Raw genomic sequence first — 23,579 nt, 5'->3', positions numbered from 1 at the left:
CTGGTTGATTTTGGTCAAAGAAACCCTAACTCGGAATGATCAGATAAGCATCAAGCTTGTATTTCCCAACCAATGCCTTGACTTGAAGGTGAGAAAACCACTGATTCAAGAGTGCCCTCAAAAGGATAGTGCCACGAGACCAGACCTCAGATCCTCATATTTAATCAGGAGTTCTTTGCCATAAAGGCTCTTTCTCTCCAGTCTTCGATTGGTAACCATGATATGAATGCATGAGTTGAATGACCTATATGAAACATGAATGTAAACCAGATAATTAAGGGTAGGACAAATTTGGGGTATGACAACATCCATAACCACCCCACATATATAAGGCATCTCTCGTGAAATTCGAGGTACTTTCTAAACCATACCTCACATTAAACTTCATTCTCTTATTTACTTGAGCATTGAAGTACTAACCTTATAGGTCTATCATCGAGCTGGTGCACTAGATATCTCTTGCAATATGAGAAGATCCTACTTCTTCATTTCACCAAAAATTTCTAGTTCGCCAACGGAACATGTCTGATTAAATTGAGTGCTTCTAATCGATTAGATTTTACGTAAATACACATTTAATATTGTTTTTAACAAAATTGAATAAAGATATATATAAAACTTGATGATAAATGAATACAAGCATTACCAAACAAACTACATGTTACCAATGTGGGACACCCCATCATAGACACTAAAAAAGGACACCTCACCTATTTTCTATCCACTCCTAAAGACAAAGATATGCCACAAATGTAAGAACATTAAGACAAGACATGGTTTCATGATTTTCATCTAATATTCACTAAAACACCTTAGTGGCCTAGACATGAGTCTCCATAACTTCTTATTTGATAACTCAAATCTTTGTAAAGAACTATTTGATGCATCTCCACATATCTTTTCTTTAGGCATTCCAATCTCCTTTGCTAGCTTCTCTCCTTCACTTTGAACATTAATTACATTATCAAAACAAATGTATCTACCATAAGCATTTCCATTCATTTCCTTGAACACACATTCATGAGCTTCAGCTACTTTTTTCACATCAATTGTTGCTAGTAAACCATTAGAATACATTTCTTGTGCTCCTGCATTTGCATTTTCAACTTTTAGATTCTAATAGTAAATACTTAATGTAAGATTAGACAATGATTTTGGTTACATAGTACCTTTGAGATAAGCAATTGTTGATGTTGGATTCCTAGGACAAAATTCAGGTCCTGTGATAAGTGCTGGACAAATGGTAGTGAGTTTTAAACCTTTTTCTTTGGCTATTCTCCAAGCTGCCTTCTCTGCCCTCATCTTGCCTAATGCATACCATAGCTGCAATATAAATAAAAATAGTATTTTAAAAATCGGACTGAAATCTAATTGGTAATACCTTCAAATTATAGTTCAACCGATCAATGTTTTAAAAACCAGCTCGACCATCGTCCCGGCAAGATCACAGAGTCAAGGCCGGTGGTCGAACCAGAGAGTTACTAGTTGAACTGCATGACCGTATTAAGGAAATTTACCTTTTTGTTTATGCATAGTGATTCACTGCTCCAAGATTCATGATTAATAATAGGAGTAAGGTTTGAATTTGCATTTTCTTGCCAAATACAAGCAGCTAGTGATGATGTGAATACACATCTTTTAATTGAAGGTGTCCTTGCACATGCTTCCATCACATTTTCTGCTGCATTTACTTCAATCTCAGCCATGGATTTCTGTAATCATACAAAATCAGTTACTTATTAGATATTACATATACAGTAACACTTGCTATAGTAGTAAATATTTTCACAAATAATTTATTTTCCTTTTTTTATCAAATCGACACCGATTAAATTACCATCACATTTATAAAAATAAAAATATCATTTTCTTTATATTGAAGTCGAGTAATGTGACCAAACCATTTAATTTAACATGATTCAGTCATACAGTTCGACCAATAACCAACCAATCGTTTGACTGATGACCCAACACTTTTACCGAGTTGATCAAAGAGTCGATTTTTAAAACACAGATAAAAACTCACGGTGTATCCAGAGAGACCAGCAGGGTCAGTAAATGCAGAGGTATGAAAAACGCCACGACATCCTTCAAATGCTTTCACCAAACTATCAACGTCATTTAGCTTTGCCATTATTATTTCCAAATTACTTTCTTCATATCTTTCAATTTCCCTCAATTTCTCTATCTCATCTGCATTCATTAATTACAACTAACCATATTATATCATACATTATATCAATTGCAATGTCGTGCACGTAATAAACAACAAAATAGAGAAAAAAAATATTATTTGTTACACTAATAACAACACTTTTGGCTTTAACAGAATTGCATAATTTGTTTGGTTTTTCCTTAAAGAAATGCAACAACAAATTTTGATGTAGTTTTTGTATTATACTCATTTCTATTTTGGTATTGAGTTTACTATAGTACTAATATCTTAGACTTTAATATAGTATTAACGTCTTGAATTATGTTTCTTAACACATTCGATAGTGTTGTAAAAGATAGGAATGAAATTTAACCACAATTTTTAGAGAATGTAAAATTCAGAGTCAACGATAACAATAAGGAATCTAAAAATTTTGTTACAATTTAATGATAATTAGTTAGAGTTTTAGTACATATTTGTCATTAATAAAATATTAGGATAAAAATTAAAAAAATTATTATTCAATATTTTTAATAATATTATAAATAAGTATATTTTAAAATATTAAAAATTGAGAATTTAATTATTATATTTTTTAATTTTTCCCCTAAAAAAATTCACATCAATGGGGCCACATCCACATATGAACTTTTTGTTTTGTATTGGATATGGAATCATGATTCATGTGAGCTTTCGTTTCGTGTTGTATAAAAAGTGATTATTGTATATTAAACATCACACAAATGTTTCATAAAAACAAAACATTACATAAAAAATTATCTTAAATCACATATCACGCTTACTTGCAAAAGCACTCTTTGGGTGTTTTAAAACAGACACTATCTTACAAATAAAAAGATAATGCATGCTTAAAATAAACCATAATCATGATAAATATAAAAACTATGTCAACATAATAGAAATCCACTATTTATTTTATATGTATATAAGTCGGCTATTTTGAAGAATAAACATGATAAGGAACAGACTAAGTCTTATTCAAAATTGTTGACTTGAATATTCATATGGTCGTAGTCGTGTATATCATTATAAATAATAAATAAATAATTAGTCTAATTTTTTATATTTTAATTTATTAATTAAATGTATTGATATGTACGTACCAAACGACCAAAAATATGGAGGAAAATGGTCCTACACTACATCACATGTCACACGCTGTGCCATATAATATTCAAATTTTATTTGTTTTTTTAATTAATATTAAATAAATTATCTCAAAATTATTATACCTTTTTAATTTATAATAAACTACAAAAATATATTTTTTATTTGGTAGATTTCATAAATAGCATTGAAGACAAGACAATGACAGAAAAAACTCTACCATATTGTAAGAAAAAGATCCACGTCCACGTTCTAAAAAAGCAAATAAGAAAGAAAAAAATAATCATGGGGACCATTAATTTTAATTATAAAGTTTCACAATTAAAAAAAAATACAAAATGTTGTTGGAATTTGTGGCTCATCTTTATTGAAATCACCCCTAACCTACCCACATAAATTTTGAATTCATATTTCAACAATCTAAACTAACATGGTTACTTTGCAAATACCACCAACTTACAATTTTAATTAATTCTTTTTTAATCTCTTACATATCTTCCACATTATTATTCATATTCTTCCTCACACCTACCCATTAAAAAATAATATATTTTACATATCACCAATGAATAAAAAAATTATATTTTTTTCATGATCATTGAACTAGGAAGAACATATTGAAGAACTATGAAACTCAAGCAATTAAGGTTCTATATTTATAAACAAAACCCCGAAGTGATTTTTTCATTTAGATTAAGAAAAATGGAAATTTGAAGAGATTAAGGAAGAAAAACCAACCTGGGTTGTCAATAGTTATTCTAACAGAATAACCTAAGACCAAAAGATGGTTGACCAAGGCAAGACCCAAATAAGAAACACCACTAGTAACACAAACCAAGGTTGTTCCATTTTCATCATCATCTAAGGAAGAAAAATGTTTGTTTTTTCTCAACCCTTCATCGTCTTTTCTCCGGTGGATACCGGCGGCAGCCACTAGATTCCGGTGGAAGGCAACAAGCTCTGACCTCTTAGTTTCACATGTGCCTACAACACCCATTTTTTAAGACCAATTTGAGTGTGTGAAAAAGTTGGGAATATTATGAGATGATATGGAAAGAATGGATTGAGAAAGGTTTATAGTATGGTTATGAAGGTTGAAAGGGGGTTGTGAAAGGAATATTTATATATATAGAAGAGTGAGTGTGTTGTGTTGTACCTAAAGTTCAAAACGGGTCAAGTGAATGAATTGTTCATTCGTTTTGTCAAAGTCCAGCTTGGTGGGTTATATAGTGGTAAAGAGGAAAAGATAAGGTGAATAACAACTTACACATTTTAAAATATGGTATATTGATGTATAGATCATTGACTATGGCCGGTATTAAAAATTAAACCGTGACAAAAGTATATATGAATGGTTTATTAAGTGAATTTGAGACATTTGGAAATTTCCATCTCTTTTTTTTCTCTATCTCTCTCCTTTTTTTTTATCTCTTTCTTAATCTCACTCTCTCCTTATTATAAAATCATTTTGACTCAAGAGAGAGAAATTGAAATTAAGAGAGATAAAGAGGAAAGAGAAGGAAGGAGAGAAAAAGAGATGGAAGGATGTTCAAGCCTTGAGCGATGTATGCGACATTATCACTTCATAACTTCCCCAACTTGTTTTAAAAGGGGACCAAATCTCCATTACCATACCCGAAGACTAATATAAAATTGAAGCGTGCAAACACAATTTACGTAGAAGAATCGTGCGGCCAATAGGTTCAAAATTAGGGATGGCAAATGAGCATGCCGGCCCCGTTTAGGCCCGCCCCGCAAAAATCTGCAAAAAAACTGGGCGGGACTGTTATAGTTGAGGGTGTGAGCCTAAAACTTTGGTCTGTTCTGTAAAAAAGTGAAGGCGGGGCAAACTAAGCATGCAGGCACTACACTTTTTAGGCATAAAAATGTAAAATTTATTTTAATGCACATGCCCGCTTAAAAAATGGGGCGGGGCGGTCACACTACAGGGTGAGTGTCTAAAACCTTGGCCCGCCCCGCACAAGAGTGCGGGCAAAACAGACATGTCCAACAGGTCGGGCCCATTTTCCCACCATTATTCAAAACCCCTCTCGATTGTGGAGTTGCGCAATAAGATGGTGACAATGTGAAAAAACATTAGCAAATGGAGCACAATCTCTTTGGAAAAAGGTGTTTATGAGTTCACTTTTTCCTCTCTTGAGGATGTTCGAAGAGTTCGTGCTTTAGAAGCATGGAACATATCCTTAGGGTTATTGAAACTTTTTCCTTGGTCGAGAGACTTCAAGCCCAACTTTTAACAATGCAACAATGCTGAGATATGGGTTTTATTCAATTGTCTTTTTCATGATTATTGGAGACCTACGATTTTTTTTTTTTTTGCAATTGCTAGTAGCATAGGCACACCAATTTTCTTTAACTTGGCTTTAAAAAAGCATATGATGGAAAGGACCTTCGTTCATTTTGTAAAAATGCTAATAGATATGGATGTGTCAAGTGAGATTAGATACAAAATCCCCGTTGAAAGACAAGGATATGCTTTTTTCACCGAATTAAAATGTGAAAAGCTTCCCCATTTTTGCTTTCCATGTAAGAAATTGGGCATATTTTTTAGAGTTGGAAAATATATGAAACAATGACAAAAAAACTACTCTAGCCCAGAAGAAATTTTTTATCCCTAAAACAAAACCAAATGGAGAATATGCCACTCCTTTAAACCATATCAGTGAGAAAGATTTCCCTGAGTCTCCCAAAGACAATCAACCAAAGGATATCCATACGTTTAGTAAGAAGTAGAGAAATTCCAAAGGCAAATCCATTGTGGTAGTACCGTATGACACCCAAGTAAACCAAACACCTGGTTTTAATGAACTAATTCCTATAGGTGGAGGCATCAATCTAGACATTTCTCATTCACTACAAGAATCTAAACCTTCATCTTCAGATGGTTCAGACAATGTATATGCTACCAATGAGCAAAAGGATTTTATAGTTAACTTTGAAGAGAATCCCATCATTAATAAGAACAATTCTTTCTTGGAAAGGCCCTGGGCCAATTTGGCAGATCATGATGATTTAGAGGATCTTTAAGAATGTAAAGAAGATTTTGAAGATAATAAATTCCAATTGGTTGTCTTAGAGTCTCAAAAAAAGAAACTCCAACAAAAAGGCAAGTCCGAAAGTGTCTATGTTACCAGATCCAAAGTTGGTTCTTTTATGCATGTCCTAAGAAATTTCTCTATTGGAAAGCAAGGGGCCCAACCAATGCCTCAACAAGATTAGCTTTAAAGTCTATGCTTATTGATTATAAGTATGACTTTTTCATCATTGTTAAACCTTGCATAAGGTTTGAGAACTTTCCTCCCAAATTATTTAAATCTTTAGGTTACAAAATGATTTTTATGAATATTAGGGCTAAATATATACCAAACATTTGGTGTATCTGTAATTTAGATATTAACCCATAAAAGTTATCTATTTGTGATACATTTGTCTCCTTGGTTATTAATCATCATGCTATCAAGGAGGGTGTAACAGTGATATATGTTTCTACTTGCTATGTGGGATGAGATTTCTACCCTCAAGTATGCATCAAAATCTCAAAACTAAGGTTTCTTGCTGCAACATCACACGAACATGAAGTTTAAATATGATACAAGAGGTATGGCCACTTCAATTACAAAAAGCTTAGCAACTGAATTCAAAAGGGATGGTGATTGGAGTCCCTAAGGTATAAATACCTAAAATCTCATGCACAATATGCTTGGTGACTTATACTAGATTTAAAATCTAGTATGCCTATGAGAGCCAAAGAAGGATTAAGTGTAGTTCACTCAAAGATTTGTGGACCATATAAGAACCCAGTTAAGGTGGAAACAAGTACTTTATCACCTTTGTGGATGAATTCTTAAGAATGTTATGGCTTATCTTGATTAGGACCAATAGTAAAGCCTTAAATATCTTTAAAGAATTCAAAGTAATGGTATAACGATAAAGTGGCAAGCTGGTGAAAATCTCAAGAACATATGGTAGAGGAGAATACACCTTAAAGAATTTTAATTCCTTTTGCACATACCAGACCACAAAGAGCAAGAGAAGTTCCTAGGAGACTTGCGAACTATGAGTTAGTCCTTGATAATGAAGTTGGCACTGATGGAGAAATGATAAATCTTGCAATGTTTATAGATGGTGAGCCAATTGATTATCAGTCAACACTCAAGAAACATAATTGGAAGGATGTTATGGCTAAAGAACTCTCATCCATAGAAAAGAACAAAACTTGGGAATTGACCAAGTTACATGTAGGCAGAAAGGCTATTGCTGTCAGATAGGTGTTCAAGCTCAACGTGATTCTTAAAGGGAAGATTGTTAAACACAAATCCAAACTTTTTTGGAAAGGGGTTCATGCAGTAACAAGGAGTTAACTATAATGAATTTTTCTTACCTGTTACAAGACATGATACCACCAAGTTGGTAATTGCTTTGGCCAGCAATAGAATATGACCTCTATTTCATCTTAATGTCAAGTGAACTTTCCTTAATGGCCCTCTAGAGGAAGAAGCATTCATATTTAACCTCATGGTTTGTTGGGGAAAGGAAGAGATGTTTTGCAAATTGCATAAAGCCTTATATGTCCTAAAGCAATCATCAAGTGCATGGAATAAAAGAATTGACAAATACTTCATTAAGGCGGGGTTCAGAAAGTGTAACTTAACATGGTGTCTACAATAAAGACAAATGGGGGAAATACTAGAGTCTCACCAGTTGATACCAATTTGAAATTAATGGACCCAAATGTAGAAAAAGAAGACATAGTAGATGATACATTATTAAGGAAGTTGGTAGGATCATAGAGGTACTTATGCCAAAATAGGTTAAATATAAGTTACTTAGTTGGGCTGATAAGCAGGTTCGTGAGCAATCCTATCAAACATCATTTTATTGTTACAAAGAGAATAATGAGGTACATAAACGACACATTACACTATTGTATATTTCAACTAGGAAAAAAACACAAAGTGCTCGAGTTAATTAGCTTCTCTGATTGGTGTGGTGACTAGATTGATAAAACAAGTACAACTAGATATCTTTAAAATTCCTAGGAGCACCTGTGTCATAGTGCTCATAGAAGCAATCATTGGTTTCATTGTCTAGTTGTGAAACTGAGTATGTTATAGGTGTTGCAGCATGCCAAATAAATTGGCTCTAATCCTTGTTGATTGACTTGATGATCAAGTTAGAAAAGCCAATCAAGCTACTAATAGATAACAAATCAGCCATAATTTTAGCCAAAAATCTCATTACACATGAGAAGAACAAACATATTGAAACCAAGTTCCATTTTCTTAAGGACCAAGTCACAAAGGAAAAACTTAAAAGGATGTATTGTCCAGAAGAAAAACAAGTGGCTGATGTATTTACCAAACCATTAAAAGATTGCAATTCTCAAAATCAAGAAGGAAACTTGGAATCATGGTATTTGATAACTTGATTTAACAATAAATGATGAGTCTAATTCAAACTATGTTAGTAAGAATTAGTTAAAATCAATTTGTAACTAATTATGTCAATTAGAGGTAGTTTTTTTTGTTAAGTGAAGTCGTTACTAGTTAAACAAGTATCAACTATGTTATATAAATAACTCATATGTGTTGATCAATGAATAATAATCATCTTTCACTCTCTCAAATATACCTCTCAATTACTCTCTTCTCCTCTTCCTCTAAATTATCATCCTCAACTATTAGATTTTAAAATTGTATATTTCTTACATGTATAAGTATAACCAATTAAATCATACTACGTGGTTTATCGGTGTACCACTTTTATATACTGTTAGATATATTTTCTCACACAATTACCTGATCTACCTTCTTTCAAATTTGCCTCAAACCACCTCTCTCACTTCTCCACCATTCATCCCCTTATTGTAGCACCAATTCATCTTCCATAATCATACTCTTCTGCCTTTTTTTTTTTTTCATAAAAACCTTAAATTATTTTTAGAATTGAATACATTAATTGTAAATATTTCATTAGTGTTTTGTGCTTACTTTCTCTTGTATTGATTAATGCACTTGTATGATATTTCTTGTTGCAATAGATGAGGTTTCACACTTAACAAATTTATATAATTGGCTCATTTAGCACTCAATTTGTCAATTAAGAAATTAAATCAACATTCAACACATTGATTTGCAAACGTAAAATCAATATTCACAATGTACTAGTAATTTATAGATGGTGTTGTTACATATGCTTATCACCACTTGCAAAAATGGAAAAAAGACTTTTAAGACAAAATCCAGTTTTGATTGAGAAGTTGGGAAAGAGCACAAATATGACATAACTACTTGAGATGACAATAGAACGTTAATTTGTCTTTGATTGAAAAGGGAGAAAATGAGATAACTATGAACATTATTCAGAGAGATGAAATATAGTGGAAAGAAAAAATAATGTATTTTAAACGTAGAAAGAAAAAAAATTGAATCCAAAATATTTAATTTAGGACGCTAATGAAATTACTTGGAGTTCGTTTAGTTTGCAACTTTAGCCACTGCCATCAATACTAAGAGATTTTTAATGATAATTAAGTTTGAATTGATTGAATACTAGTTTTTTAATCATAAATTGTACATGTTCCTTGCTGTCTCGAGGCTATTTGAAGCGTTCCTCAACCTCCCAAAAACAAAATATTTTTTCCATATAATTACTGAAATCAATAAAATAATTGAAAAACAGAAAGTGCTGACAGTCCAATCGTAAATTTAATTGCCACTTGGCCACTGCCAATCATGATTTGGACATGTTTAGTTCTTTATATTGTTGTTAGCAATGATTAAAATATATTCAGTCCAGTTTGGTTTGCTAAACATAAGTTTCTTCTGGTTAAAAAAAAACAGTTAAAGTTTAAATTCGTACCGTTTTTTATAGACTTATTTATTTCTAAGTTTGAGCATAACTTTTTTTAAACTAGGATTGATTTGTTAATTTTTTTTTAAATTGTTTTAGTTTAATGGAAATTCACCATTGGAGTGAAATTTTTTATATGTTATTTAATGAAAATATATCACTTTATCATGTCTCTCAAGTAATTTAAATATTTCAATCTGATTTGATGAGATACATGGCAATAAGTGCTTTAGCATCGAGTCTCAAATTTTTTTACTATTAAATTGAATAAAATAAAAAATAAAAAATATTTAAAATATAAATTTGAGGTTGCCGTTCAAAACAGATATTTTAGAGACATTAAAATATGAAAATTTAGTTGTGAATTTATTTCAAAAAATATTCGAAAAAATTTTCTTTTTAAGTAGTTAAAAACTTTCCGTAAAATAAATAGTAGTTAAACATTTTGAGTTGTATAAAATGATATTTAATATTTTGAGTTATATTGAATTTTCAGCGTGTCATTTTTATTATTAAAATTATAATATTTTTAAAAAAATTAGACCCATTTTTTAAACTCAAACAGGATCTCTGAATTGATCGGATTGCCCGTGATCATTGGTTGTCAGTGTAAAATTAATTTATATTATTGATGCATCATCCTTTTTCTTAAATTCTATTATATTTGAATTTAGGTAAATAAGTAATTTAATTTATATTTAAATTAATTAATTTACGAGGTGAAAAACAAATAATAAAAAAAATTATTTAAATTGATTTATTTGAATTTAATTAATAATATAAATTTTATAAAACCATTTGTTAAAACCATTTTGTGCAGCCTCTAGTATTGCAAGGCACAAAACTATTGTAGGCACTCCCCAACGAAATGGTTTGGTTGAAAGGTTTAATTGAACCATTTTGGAAAGAATTAGATGCATGTTGACTAGTGTTGGGTTAAAGAAGGTGTTTTAGACAAGGCTATGTCGATAATAACATATCTGATAAAGAGGTGTCTTTCGATTGCGTTAGATATGAAGACACCTGAAGAAGTTTGGTTGGGAAATTCACTAGATCTCGACAAACTTAGGGTATTTGACTATGTAGCCTAAGCTCACATTAGGTAAGACAATGTCGAATCTAAAGCTCTGAGATGCATGTTCATGGGATACCTTGAAGGAGTCAAAGCTTATAGGCTATGGTGCCTATAATGGCTTTCAAGAAAACTAATGATGTTGGTTAACACACAAAAATATCTGAAGAGCTGGAATAGGGAGAGATTCCTGTTGAGGTGGAGCATGTCGATGCTGAATTATGTATCCCATATAAAGTCAAAGAAGAAGCACAAGATGCTGAAGATACTGAGGAAGTTGAGGAAATTGTCAATGACTACCCGTTGGCAAGAGATAGGTCGAGAAGAGTCATCAAGCCACCTCAGAGACTTGGGTATGCAGATTTCATAGCTTATGCCTTAGTATCTGCAAGTGAGGTTCTAGATGAAGAACCTAGAGACTATAAGGAAGTTATGAGGAGTCAAAATAAGACTGAATGTTTGAAAGCCATGAATGATGAGATGAAATCTCTTCATGATAATAATACTTAGGAGCTGATCGAGAAACCTAAAGGGGCCAGGTTAGTCAGCTATAAGGGGGTTTTCAAGATCAAGGAAGGAATCAAAGGAGTGATGTCGAAAAGATACAAGGAAAGATGTGTTCTCACTTGTTGTAAAGCATGAATTCATTAAAATGTTGTTAGATATGGTGGCAAAGTTTGACCTCGAACTTGAAGAGATGGATGTGAAGAATGCTTTCTTGCATGGCGATCTAGATGAAACAATCCTAATGAGGCAACCTGAAGAGTATGTAGAAAAGGGAAAGGAAGATTATGTGTGCAAGCTGAATAGATCTTTATATGGACTAAAAAATATCCTCGACGCTGGAATAGGAGATTCGAGAAGTTCATGGCACACATAGGTTTCATTAGAAGTCAGTTTGACCATTGTGTTTACTTCAGATTTCGCCTTGGGAATTCATTTGTTATTTTGTTGTTTTATGTGGATGATATTCTCATAGCAAGCAACAATGTTGAGGATGTAATGAAGGTGAAGGTTCAACTCAATAAGGAGTTCGACATGAAGGATCTGAGTGCTGCATCCAGGATTCTTGGGATTGACATCCGAAGAGATAGAAAGTAGTCGAGATTATGCTAATCTCAAGAGACATACCAGAAGAAGATTCTCGACATATTTGGTATGTCGAATTCAAAGCGTGTTGAGACACCAACAAATCTTCAGTTCAAGCTAAGTATAAATCAGTGTCCCGATACCAAGGTCGAAAGAGCTTATATGAATAACATCTCATATGCTAACATAGTTGGTTCTTTGATGTATGTTATGGTGTGTACTAGACGCGACATAACATATGGAGTAAGTCTTGTTTGCAGGTACAAGGAGAATCCTGGAAAGGTCACTAGCAAGCATTGAAGTGGATTATAAGGTACATAAATGGGTCTCTGAATAGAGTCCTAATTTATGGTGGAGCTTGTGGTGAAGATAGTAAAGCAGTAATCGAAGGGTATGTCGTCTCTGATTATGCATGTTGCATGGATTCAAGGAAATCTATTTTTGGATGTGTTCACTATGTTTGGCACAACAATTAGTTGGAAAGGAACACTTCAGAAGGTTGTTGTCTTATCAATCACTGCAGCAGAATATATTGCCCTCACTGAAGCTGTGAAAGAAGCATTGTGGCTTGAAGGTTTTATTAAAGATCTGAAACTTCAAGGTCGAGTTATCACTATTAAATGTGATAGTCAAAGAGCAATACACCTGTCGAAGAATTCATCTTATCATGAGCGAACTAAGCACATCGATGTGAGGCTACATTTCGTTAGAGGGGGTAATTGAGCATGGAGAAGTTTAAGTACTGAAGGTTTTGACAGATCACAATACTGTTGATATGATCACCAAGACCTTGCCAAGTTGTAAGTTTATCCATTGTATGTAGTTGATAAAGCTGCATGAAGAAAGCTAGTTTGTTCTCTTGATATTATAGAGTTTGTTTCAAGGTGGAGATTTGTGAGATATTTGATCGAAATCTAGTATAGTCAAAGGTTAGCTTCTTCGTTTGACAATGTGACAAGATCTTAGCATGTCGTCGAAGTCTGTTCACATGTTGTAATGGGTCTGTGTAAAAAAGCATATTAGTTTAGTGTGTTAGTTTTCTTATAAATAGCATACTTCAAATCCTAATTAGGGTGAGAGAAGTTACTTGTTATTCTATAATACTTGTAATCTTGTTTCAAAGAGAAAGTAAAGAATAACAATTTATAATCAATTTCATTGTGTTTTTCTTTCTTCCCTCATTCTTATCCTTGTGGGTTTCTTGCCAAGAAAAAAAATCTATTATACTTTATTTTTGACATTGATTTCACAACAAAACAAATTTCATAGTTATGACTTATTTCATGTGACCTAATATTAAATTAATATTAATGAAACAAATATTTACATTTATACCCTAATAAATATTTATAACTTGACCCCAATATTTATTACAAATTGCAATTATAATTTTATTAAGTAAAAAGTTAAATTTCATTCATACCTATATGTATGTAAATATCCATTAAACGAATGTCATACCAATCACTCTGATCAATTTGACGATAGCTCGCATCCCACGTCGTTCCACATGTGTTCAGTTACTAATTATTTTTCTTATTTAAAGAGAAAAGTGTGTCACTATATAAAATTTTTATCATTCAAACGCCATTTTTCACGCTCTTACTAAAGTGTCGGAGTGTTAATCTTGCAGGTCAACTCTTTCTCCATCGCATCAAAAGTTCAAAATCACCTAATAAACTCGGAATCTGCACCTTCCGATCGATCATCTCTAGTTCATGCACTGAACAATACCAATTGACTATAATTTTTCTATTGAATTTTTGATTAATAATTTTAAATATTATTTAAACTATTAGACATTAAACTAGTGATTTGCTAAAACTTGTTTATACTAATTAAAAATTATTTAACGGAAAAATATTTGATTAATGATTAATTAATTATTATATGTACTAATTAATTATAATTTAACAATTATTTACTCAAAATAATTATTTATACATTAATATTATTTTTATCATTTAAAGTGAACCGTGTTTTGGATTTAGAAGAAAGATAAATAATATTAAATATTTTTTTTAATAAAACTTAAAAGCATAAAACATATGATTTTATAGTCAAAGACAAAATTGCAATTTCAAATTAGAAGAAAAACATAAACTAATTGCAGAGCACTCGATGAAGAAGAAATGTTAAATATATGAGTTGGTTCTTGCAAACAAAATGAAGAAAAAGAAATGCTTGACAACTTCACATTGTTGTCATAATTTATATGGCCACCTCATTTTTGTTCTCATAATTTAAATGGTCACCTTCATTGTTATTAATTTTGAATCAACAACAACTTTAGTTCACCATAATACTTTGTTGCAAATGAACCACAACTTTCAGTGAAGGGTGATTGTTGGCCTATCCACATTTTTGATGCATTTCTATTATACCCAACTTTCTGGGAAGGGTTATTGTTCCCCGACTCACAATGATTATGTTTTTTTCGTGTAAGAAATGATAATGGTTTATAATATTTTTACTTATATTTTTTAATAATTTATTATTTATCTTACAAAAATAAAAAATACAATTTATATTTAAAAGATTTTCTTGGGCTAGTGGATAATTTTATAAACTTTTTTTATATAAATTATTAACAAAATATAATTAATGAGTCTATTGGGTAATTGTATAAAATGTTACAAAACTTACTAAATATAATAGTATGTATTTTAATAGTTCACTGTGATGAACCAAAAAATTAATTTTATCATGTTAACTTCACCCTGTTTAAGACACCTAATAAGGAAATGGGCATAAAGAATTATTGGTTCAACAATCAAAATTAATTCATATTTTTGTTGATCAAAGAAATTTAATAGTCATCTTAGTATCAAGATTTTTTACTCTATTGGTATTCTAATAAATAACTTTCATTAAGGATGTTGTGTTTACTCATCATGACTTGGGTGTTGATTTCTATTTTGGGTTGGGTAATTTTATGTCTCCCTTCACAACTACAAAAAAATCTATCACCACGGTTGGAAAAAGGGTTTCACCGTGGTTGACTGTATGTGATAGCGATGTGTGATAGAAATGTGTTACTTTTGATTTCAAAGCTAAAGTCCATTATGAAAAACTGGATATCGCGCTACATTACATCAAAGTTGGAACTTCAAACCAATGTAAAATGTTAGTCAGCTCACTTTTCACCACGGTTGGAATTTCCAACCATGACATAATGTCTGTCAGCTCACTTTTAACCACAGTTGGAAGTTTTAACTGTGGTGAAAAGTCGGTCAGCTCAATTTTTCATCTTAGCCGCATGCTTTGGTGGAAAACATTGAGAACTTTCATCACAATATTGAATATCAAATATTTCTAACACAACAACAACAAAACAAAATTAATAGAATTGTTAAACATTAAATCTCAATAACAACAACAAAAAAACAAAATATAATAGTATAATTAAACATTAAATCTCAAGAATGAAAACAACAACAATAATAACAACAATAAAACTAAATCAATAGAATCATTTAACATTAAATCACAACAACAACAAAAACAAAATCAATTAAATCGTTAAACATTAAATCTCAACAACAACATTAAACGTTTTACCTGACGCAACAATAATAACTAACATTGCTAAGTTGAATCCATATTTTTCTTACCTAGTTCAATTTAGAGAAGAGATTATGAAGTTTTGAAACTCGTTAATGAAAGAAATGATGTTTTTGAGCTGATTTTATGAAAGAAAAGATATTTTCGAGTTTAGTTTAGTGAGAAAATACAATTTCGTAAATGGAAGATGAAGTTTAGAAGCAGAAGATAAAATTCGTCTAAGGCAAAAGTGAATGAACATAGAGCATTATATATATTGGAAAAACAAATTTGGATGACTTTTCACCACAGTTGGAACTTCCAACCGTAGAGAAATATAATCTATCTTACTTTTAAAATAAATAAATAAATAGGAAGGTGTCATTTTTCATCACTGTTGGAATTCAATCTTGGTGAAAAGTGGCTTAAAAAATAGGAAGGCACCGCTTTTCATCACTGTTGAAATTTTAATTGTGGTAAAAAGTGGTTAAAAATAAATGAAAGCAAAACAGCTGGTGGTGGGATTCGAATCCATGACTATTGATGCTTTTCCCCACTGTTAGAATTCCCAACCATGGGAATAGGAGGCTTAAAAATGGATAAAAAATAACACTACTCATGCTGGAATTCGAAGTTTGTCTATATGGGACTTTTCTCCATGATTAAGAACTTTGACCGTGGAGAAAAATGACTTAAAATTAAAATGAATTAATGCGTCTAATGGAATAGATTTTACCTCGGTAAAATAGTTGGTTGAGACAATAGTTCCTTACAAAATGTACATTTTATAGTAGTTTCTGCCATTTTTCTTAACAAAAGTAAATTATGTCTGATGTGCCTCAGGAGAATTATCTTCGTCATTATATAAATTATTATTCTTCTTCAAATGCAAACCATCACATGGATCTCTCACTCAATTATTACCACTATTTTCTATAAACATAGAATAAGGATTATGTTACTTCCTTCTATCATGAACCAACTTTTTTTCTATCACCAAATTCTCATTCATATCATTGACAATCTATAATATTATTCTTATTCATTCAAAGAACTTGTTTATGATAAATGTTCCTCATTATCACTAACCTTTTTCTCTTCCTAAATAGCCACAACATAGTCATTCTTCTATATGTCATTCTTAAGAGTACGATTTCTTACTTATTCGAATTCATAGAGTCATTAATCATTATGTTATTCAATATGACATTTATAGATTCATTTGTCTCTATGTCCTTCGCACTGTCATTAATTGATATAGTCTATTTGGACTTTTATATTTTATAGGTTATTTAATTAGAGACTTCTCAACATTATTACTTTTCAACTTGCAATATTTATCAACACCATGACCAAGACTCTGAGAATGATCACAAAAAAGAAGTAAACTCTCATAGTTAAATTCATCAAAGAATGCATAACCCTTTCGTTCTGCCAAAATACAATCATAAAGAGTATCTAATATGTTAAGCTTTAGCTGCACACGCGCAAAATGCCCCTAATTTCTTTTTCGTGTAAGCTCATAAATTAATAAAGGAGTGATGATAATCGAAGCAATTGTAAATAAACTAGTTGGTTATCGATACTTTAAGAGCATACCATACATCCTTAGTCACACTTGAGCATATATGATCTTTAAATTTTCAGGCCTAAAATCTCACCTGCAGACAAATGCAGGAGCAAGGGCTTAACATTCCATGATTCTACACTCTAAATTTTGTTGAGATCTCCACTTGATTTGAATAAAAATTCAAAATAACTACGTCCCAAAGGAGTTAAATCCTAGTTAGTGATTAAACTCCAAAATTTTATGAGTTTTTCACGCAATTTTGACGCTTTCAATGGTACGTTACATTTATCAGTGATCAATCTCTCATGTAAATTATTCCTACAACTAATATTCAAGTCATGCTTTGTAAGCCTCTTCAGATACCTTGATCGAGAGACAATTACCTTTGAAGCAAGACTTGGCAAAATTAGAAACTGGTATGTTACAAGCATTTTGAAGAGTTCGCGCAAGGAATTTCTATTGTACTTGACATTGAGATGGAAACAAAGGAGTCGTTCGAGGAAGAGGAACTTATTACGAAAAGATCTCCATGTTAGTGGCTGACCCAAAAAATGTCCATGCAAATTAGATTTTTTTTCAAACCTATGCAGAATAGTAATTTTCTTAAACTTTTGATTTATCCCATCAAATATATGTAGCATGTGTAATAATTTTTTTCACGATTTGAGAATAAGAAAAAAAAAATCACCCAAAATTCAGGTGCAGTGCAAACAAGACATCTTCCCTTAGACATTGTTTTGACAATCTGGACAGAAAAAACATAGATTAAATTGAATATTCAAACAATTTAATTAAAGCCAACGTATGTATTGATCATTACAAATATTTGTTGTTGTCATCTATAACTATATATAAAGGGGATGAGTATTTGGGCTGACCTATTTTTTTTTCCAAATTTACCCTTTAACTTATTCTATATTTATTAATATATTAAAAAAAAATCAATAACTACCCACAAACTAACGGACATGGAAAAAATCAATAACTACCTAAATGTATTCATTTTGTAACTGTTTTCTTATCTCTCATAGACATTTATTATCTTTCTGCATAGTAAATTTAATAGATGGACGATGGAGCATTTTCATTGTTAATCAGAGTAAACATAACCAGTCTTTTCTATTTTTATAAATCTGGTAATCAACTTCTCTCTCATTCTTTCAAATTAATATTTACATACTCTTTGTGGCTCAATTTTCATTCTTTCATATTCATATTTAGATTTATCATATCTACATGTGGCACAAATTTCATTTTGAAGGTGTTATGAAATGCTACGTAGTAACTGAATCCCCTGTCCAAAACTCTTTTTCTAATTGATATATTTCTATTCTAACACATTTTTATATTCAATTTAATTTTTATTCTGATTAATAAATTATTTTTAATTGTTAATTTATTTCCATTTTTTATTCTTGATGATGTTTAATTATACGTGAATTGGTTGCATACATTTACATGAATTTGTGGTTGTTTTTGTTTTTGGCTTTTTCATAGTATTGATTCTATGGTCAATTGAAAGAGTCAATATTAAAAAAAAAATTAAAATAGATTCACAAACAACTAATAACAAAAATATACATTTACATTAAAATGGAGAAGAAAGGTCAAGAAACAACTAATAACAAAAATATAGATTTACATTAATATGGAGAAAAAATGTCAAGAAGACAGAGAAGGAATGTGGCTTTTGATTAAGAGGTTTATTTATTTTTTATAATTTAATCAGCTTAGTTTTATTTTATCTTCTTATGTTTAATTCATGAAAATTGTATTCAAAATGGAAAGTGATTAAGAGGTTAATTTATTTTTTATAATTTAATCAGCTTAATTTTATTTTATCTTCTAATGTTTAATTCATGAAAATTGTATTCAAAATGGAAGTACTGTTGTTTGGAATTATGAAAAAAATTGTTTGTACTTTAATTAATGGTGGTACTGATTATTTCCTATATAATTGTATTGGTGAATTAGAGATTTCATTTATCCTTCATTTGCCTTTTTAAAAAGAGTTTAAAGATAATGCACTGTCAGTGTAAAACAGTTTTACACATACAACTAATCAAAATGTTTTAATTTCCCATGTAATTTTAGTTTTTTTAAATAAAAAATAGGATTTATTATGATGCATGTCTCTCATTGGTTGATAGTGTAAAAATACTTTACACTGTCAATGCATTTCTTTTTTTCCTTTTAAAAAAGTAATTATTTTTGTTATGGTTTTCTTTAACTTCCTCTCTCTCTCTCTCAGTCTCTCTTGATCTGTGTTGTAATGGATTAAACCATAATTTTTCATATTAAATCAAATATTAATCATCACTGAATCAAATAATAAGAGACATAAATAAATAAATAAAAAAACTATCACATTATTCACCATACTTTTCTCAATAAATGAAAAACTTTATTCAGTCATTTAACTTAGAGACTCTTATATAATTATTAATTAATTGTGTCCTTAAAAATACATTTATTTTTGGAGTTTGGACGCATGTGCACACTAAAAAAGCGTGTGAAGAGATCAATTGTAAAGCAAAGTTAGTCCGTCTTTGATTACAAAATCATATCAGTCCATCTCATCTACATAATCAATTTAGAGAGAGATTGTTGACATCAAGTCTCAAATTTATAACAATTGAAACTCTCAATAACACTTTGTAAATCATGAACTAAGTGGATATATGCGAAAATCTTCATAAAATATATATGCACGTTAGCTTAATAAAAAAAGCAAATTCAATTTTGGGTCTATAAAGAATCTAACTATTGTTCTGTGTAATGATGAGAAATATTGTGAACATCCAACACTTTTAGAGGATTTCTTATTTCGAATAGATGAAGTTTTAAGAAATTGATTTTAGTTGATAACAATGGACACAAACACATAATTGATGATTGAATCAACTGAATAGATACCATATATTTCATTGTATAAATAATTTATATTGAAATCAAACTTATGTAAAAGAATACTGTTAATATTTTCAAACGTTAGCGCAATTGAAAAAGCGGACAAACGGGCATAGGAGTGCCCGTTTGAACGCTAGTTGTTATAATATTTATTATAATATTTATTTTCTTTTATTTACACCGTCATTTTAACTAATATAGTGTAATGTTTTTTTTTTGAGAGAGAGAAAAACAATTACTTCATTTCATTATCAATAAGAGAATTTATACATGTTGGTACATCAGTGAAAACTTGAAAACTAGCGAAGGATGTAGCCGCCCTTGCCAAGACATGAGCAACTTCATTAGCTTGTCTTCTAATGAACTTAACATGAGAGTTCCTAAAAAAAGATGCCAGTAGCCGTTTACATTCGAGAGTAATAGCACCGCAATTCGTGTTGTTAGAATGAGGCCTATTCACATTATCCACAACGCTTTTTGCATCCAACTCAAAATCCATATTATCATAACCAAGAGTAAGCACCCATTTGATAGTTGAAAGAAGCCCCATAGCTTCTCCAACAGCAACTTCAGTGATAGGGGAGAACCATGCTGTCCTGGCTGCAATAAAGATACCTTTATCGTCCCTGATGCATGCACCTATGCCCACTTTGTTGTTTGAAAAAGAAGCATCTATGTTGCATTTGAGACGATCAACCGACGGTTTACTCCAAACAAGATCACCTGAATGGGGAGCTTGGTAATTATAGGAGGACCTAGATTGTTGGGCGTTTCTCCACCCAAGTAACAAATTCATAGCACGATTACAAATATCGTCTTTGGCCTCGTCTGTTTGATTCCATACCAGATTATTTCTGCATCTCCATAAACTCCACAAAATAGTAGAAAAAATGGATTGTTCCTCTTTGTTAGCAACCTGCAAGAAAGAGAATAAGCTGGAAACAATAGGTACCTGGGAATCCTGGAAATTATGTAATTTCGACCATAATCCAGTACTTTCCCAACATTCAACACTTTTGTTATTATATGTTGGGTTAAATATGTTTTTAGTCCCTATAAAATTACCAAAAACTACTTTTAGTCCCTATTAAAAAAAATTCGACTTTTAGTCCCTATAAAATTACTTTTGCACTCACTTTTAGTCCCTGTAGAGGGACTAAAAGTGAGTGCAAAAGTGATTTTATAGGGACTAATAGTCAACATTTTTTTTATAGAGACTAAAAACCAAAATTGAGATATTTACAGGGACCAAAAACTTATTTAACCCTTATATGTTATATTTTACATATTTCAATGTAACGGCTCTATTTTGCTCGTTTGTTGTACAAATGTTAATATCAGTGATCATAATAATTTAATAAAATAAATTAAGATCAATATTTTGACTTAATGTCCTATTTATCTAAGAGAATTTTTATCAAAAAAAAACTAATACAAGTGGTTTATGTAAAATTACATGAACATATGCTAAATTCTTTATCACATTTAGATAATTTGATATCTTTAAAACAGATAAAAAAATTGTCTTAATAAATAAAAAGTATTTAAAAGTAAATTGTTTAATTACAATTTATATTTATTTAAAGGGAAGAGGTTTTGTTGCTGATCAAATATTTATTTTATAAAGTTTGTTTTTCTTTACAATAAAAGTATGTTTATTTTAAGTTTATTTTAAGGTTAATAGTAGTTAACACTCCTGTAATATGAGTGTGTTTCGATTTACCTCATCGTTGCTAAAGACAGATTTTGACAATGATTTTTTTGAAAAAACTGTTGTCAAAAAGTAGAGAGGAAGAAAAGCAAAATTCGCTAATATTACGGGAGTGAATTACTATTAATCCTTTATTTTATAATTAGATTTTGGAATATGAGAGTAAATCTTGTAATAATACATGAGAAAAGGGATATGCACGGACAGTGTAAAATATTTTTACACTGTTAACCAATCACCACCATGCATCCAATTAAAACATTTTTTTATTTAAAAAAAACTTTAATGACATGGCACATTCATGACTCCCTATTGGATATAAAATAGTTTTACACTGTCAATACACTACCTTTTAACTCATAATACATATTCAAGTCAAATCTCTTAAAATATTGTCATATCTTTGTCTCTTTCTTTGGAAGACATAGCTGTTTAGTTATCTTGAGGTTAGGAGAGATCACGTGGAAGATACGATTTCTGAGCTACCACCTCACACCATGTTATGTTTTGTTGATTTATCAAAAATAATTTTATAACTATAAAATGTTAATTAAATTATTTCTTCTATTTAGATTTGTTATTAAATACGTCTACGACACTACCAACTTAGTTTTAAATAAATTTCTTACAATCAATTGAATATAGATTTAAACTTTGACGAAATTCTTTAATTTAATTTTAAATTTTACTTTAAATTTTTATATAATAAATATTACATTTTAATCTTTTAAAAACTGTTTTGTTAACTCAATTAGTTATTTTTGTTAAATTTTGTAAAAAAATATTAACTTCTATCTACGTGGCATAATAATAGTATTTATTAAAGAAATATATATATATATATATATATATATATATATATATATATATATATATATATATATATATATATATATATATATATATATATATCATATGAGAATGATATATTCTCTCTCCTACATTTTGAAATAAATGACGTAGGAGAGAGAAAAAAAAGATTCACCTATAATCTCCACCATTTATTTTAAAATCCAATGGTTCTTTTATATATATATATATATATATATATATATATATATATATATATATATATATATATATATATATATATATATATATATATATATATATATATATATATATTAAAAATTAGTATTTTAATTAAAGTAGAGATGTTTTGTTTTTGAAAATTAACTATAAAATGTTGATTAAATTTTCCCTCTCTATCTAGATTTGTTAGTATTAAATAGGTTTACTGGTGGGAGGAAATCACAAACAAAACGAAATAATTCAATAATATAAACTCTCTCAAATACCACATGCAACGAAAAAAACACATCGAACAACACAACACAATTTTATCGTGAAAAACCCTCTGTTAACTAGAAATAAAAAACCACGGGACCCGTAAGTCACTTAAAATCTCCATACAATCAACAATAGATACAAACAAGGTTCTCTCTAACACTAGCCAGATGTATACGTCAATATCATAAAGATTTGCAATCAATCTTGTAATACAACAAGAATCAAGAGAGACTAAACA

The 23,579-nt window shown here is 30.3% G+C and overlaps 1 protein-coding gene across 1 annotated transcript; it reads right to left on the bottom strand.

Moving 5' to 3' along the window:
• Positions 1-596: 596 nt before the first annotated feature.
• Positions 597-4,520, bottom strand: LOC131625287 (cinnamoyl-CoA reductase-like SNL6). The gene is made up of 5 exons (XM_058896172.1): positions 4,022-4,520; positions 2,027-2,193; positions 1,518-1,712; positions 1,170-1,323; positions 597-1,088 (listed from the first exon to the last, which is right to left on the bottom strand). Exons 1-5 carry the CDS (start codon positions 4,278-4,280, stop codon positions 793-795), a joined length of 1,071 nt encoding a protein of 356 aa, XP_058752155.1. The 5' UTR covers positions 4,281-4,520; the 3' UTR covers positions 597-792.
• Positions 4,521-23,579: the final 19,059 nt, after the last annotated feature.

Source organism: Vicia villosa, unplaced genomic scaffold, assembly GCF_029867415.1.
Source record: "Vicia villosa cultivar HV-30 ecotype Madison, WI unplaced genomic scaffold, Vvil1.0 ctg.000197F_1_1, whole genome shotgun sequence".
Classification (NCBI taxonomy): Eukaryota; Viridiplantae; Streptophyta; class Magnoliopsida; order Fabales; family Fabaceae; genus Vicia; species Vicia villosa.
The sequence above is the reverse complement of the archived record's forward strand: the minus strand, read 5'-3'. Positions and strand labels throughout refer to the sequence as shown.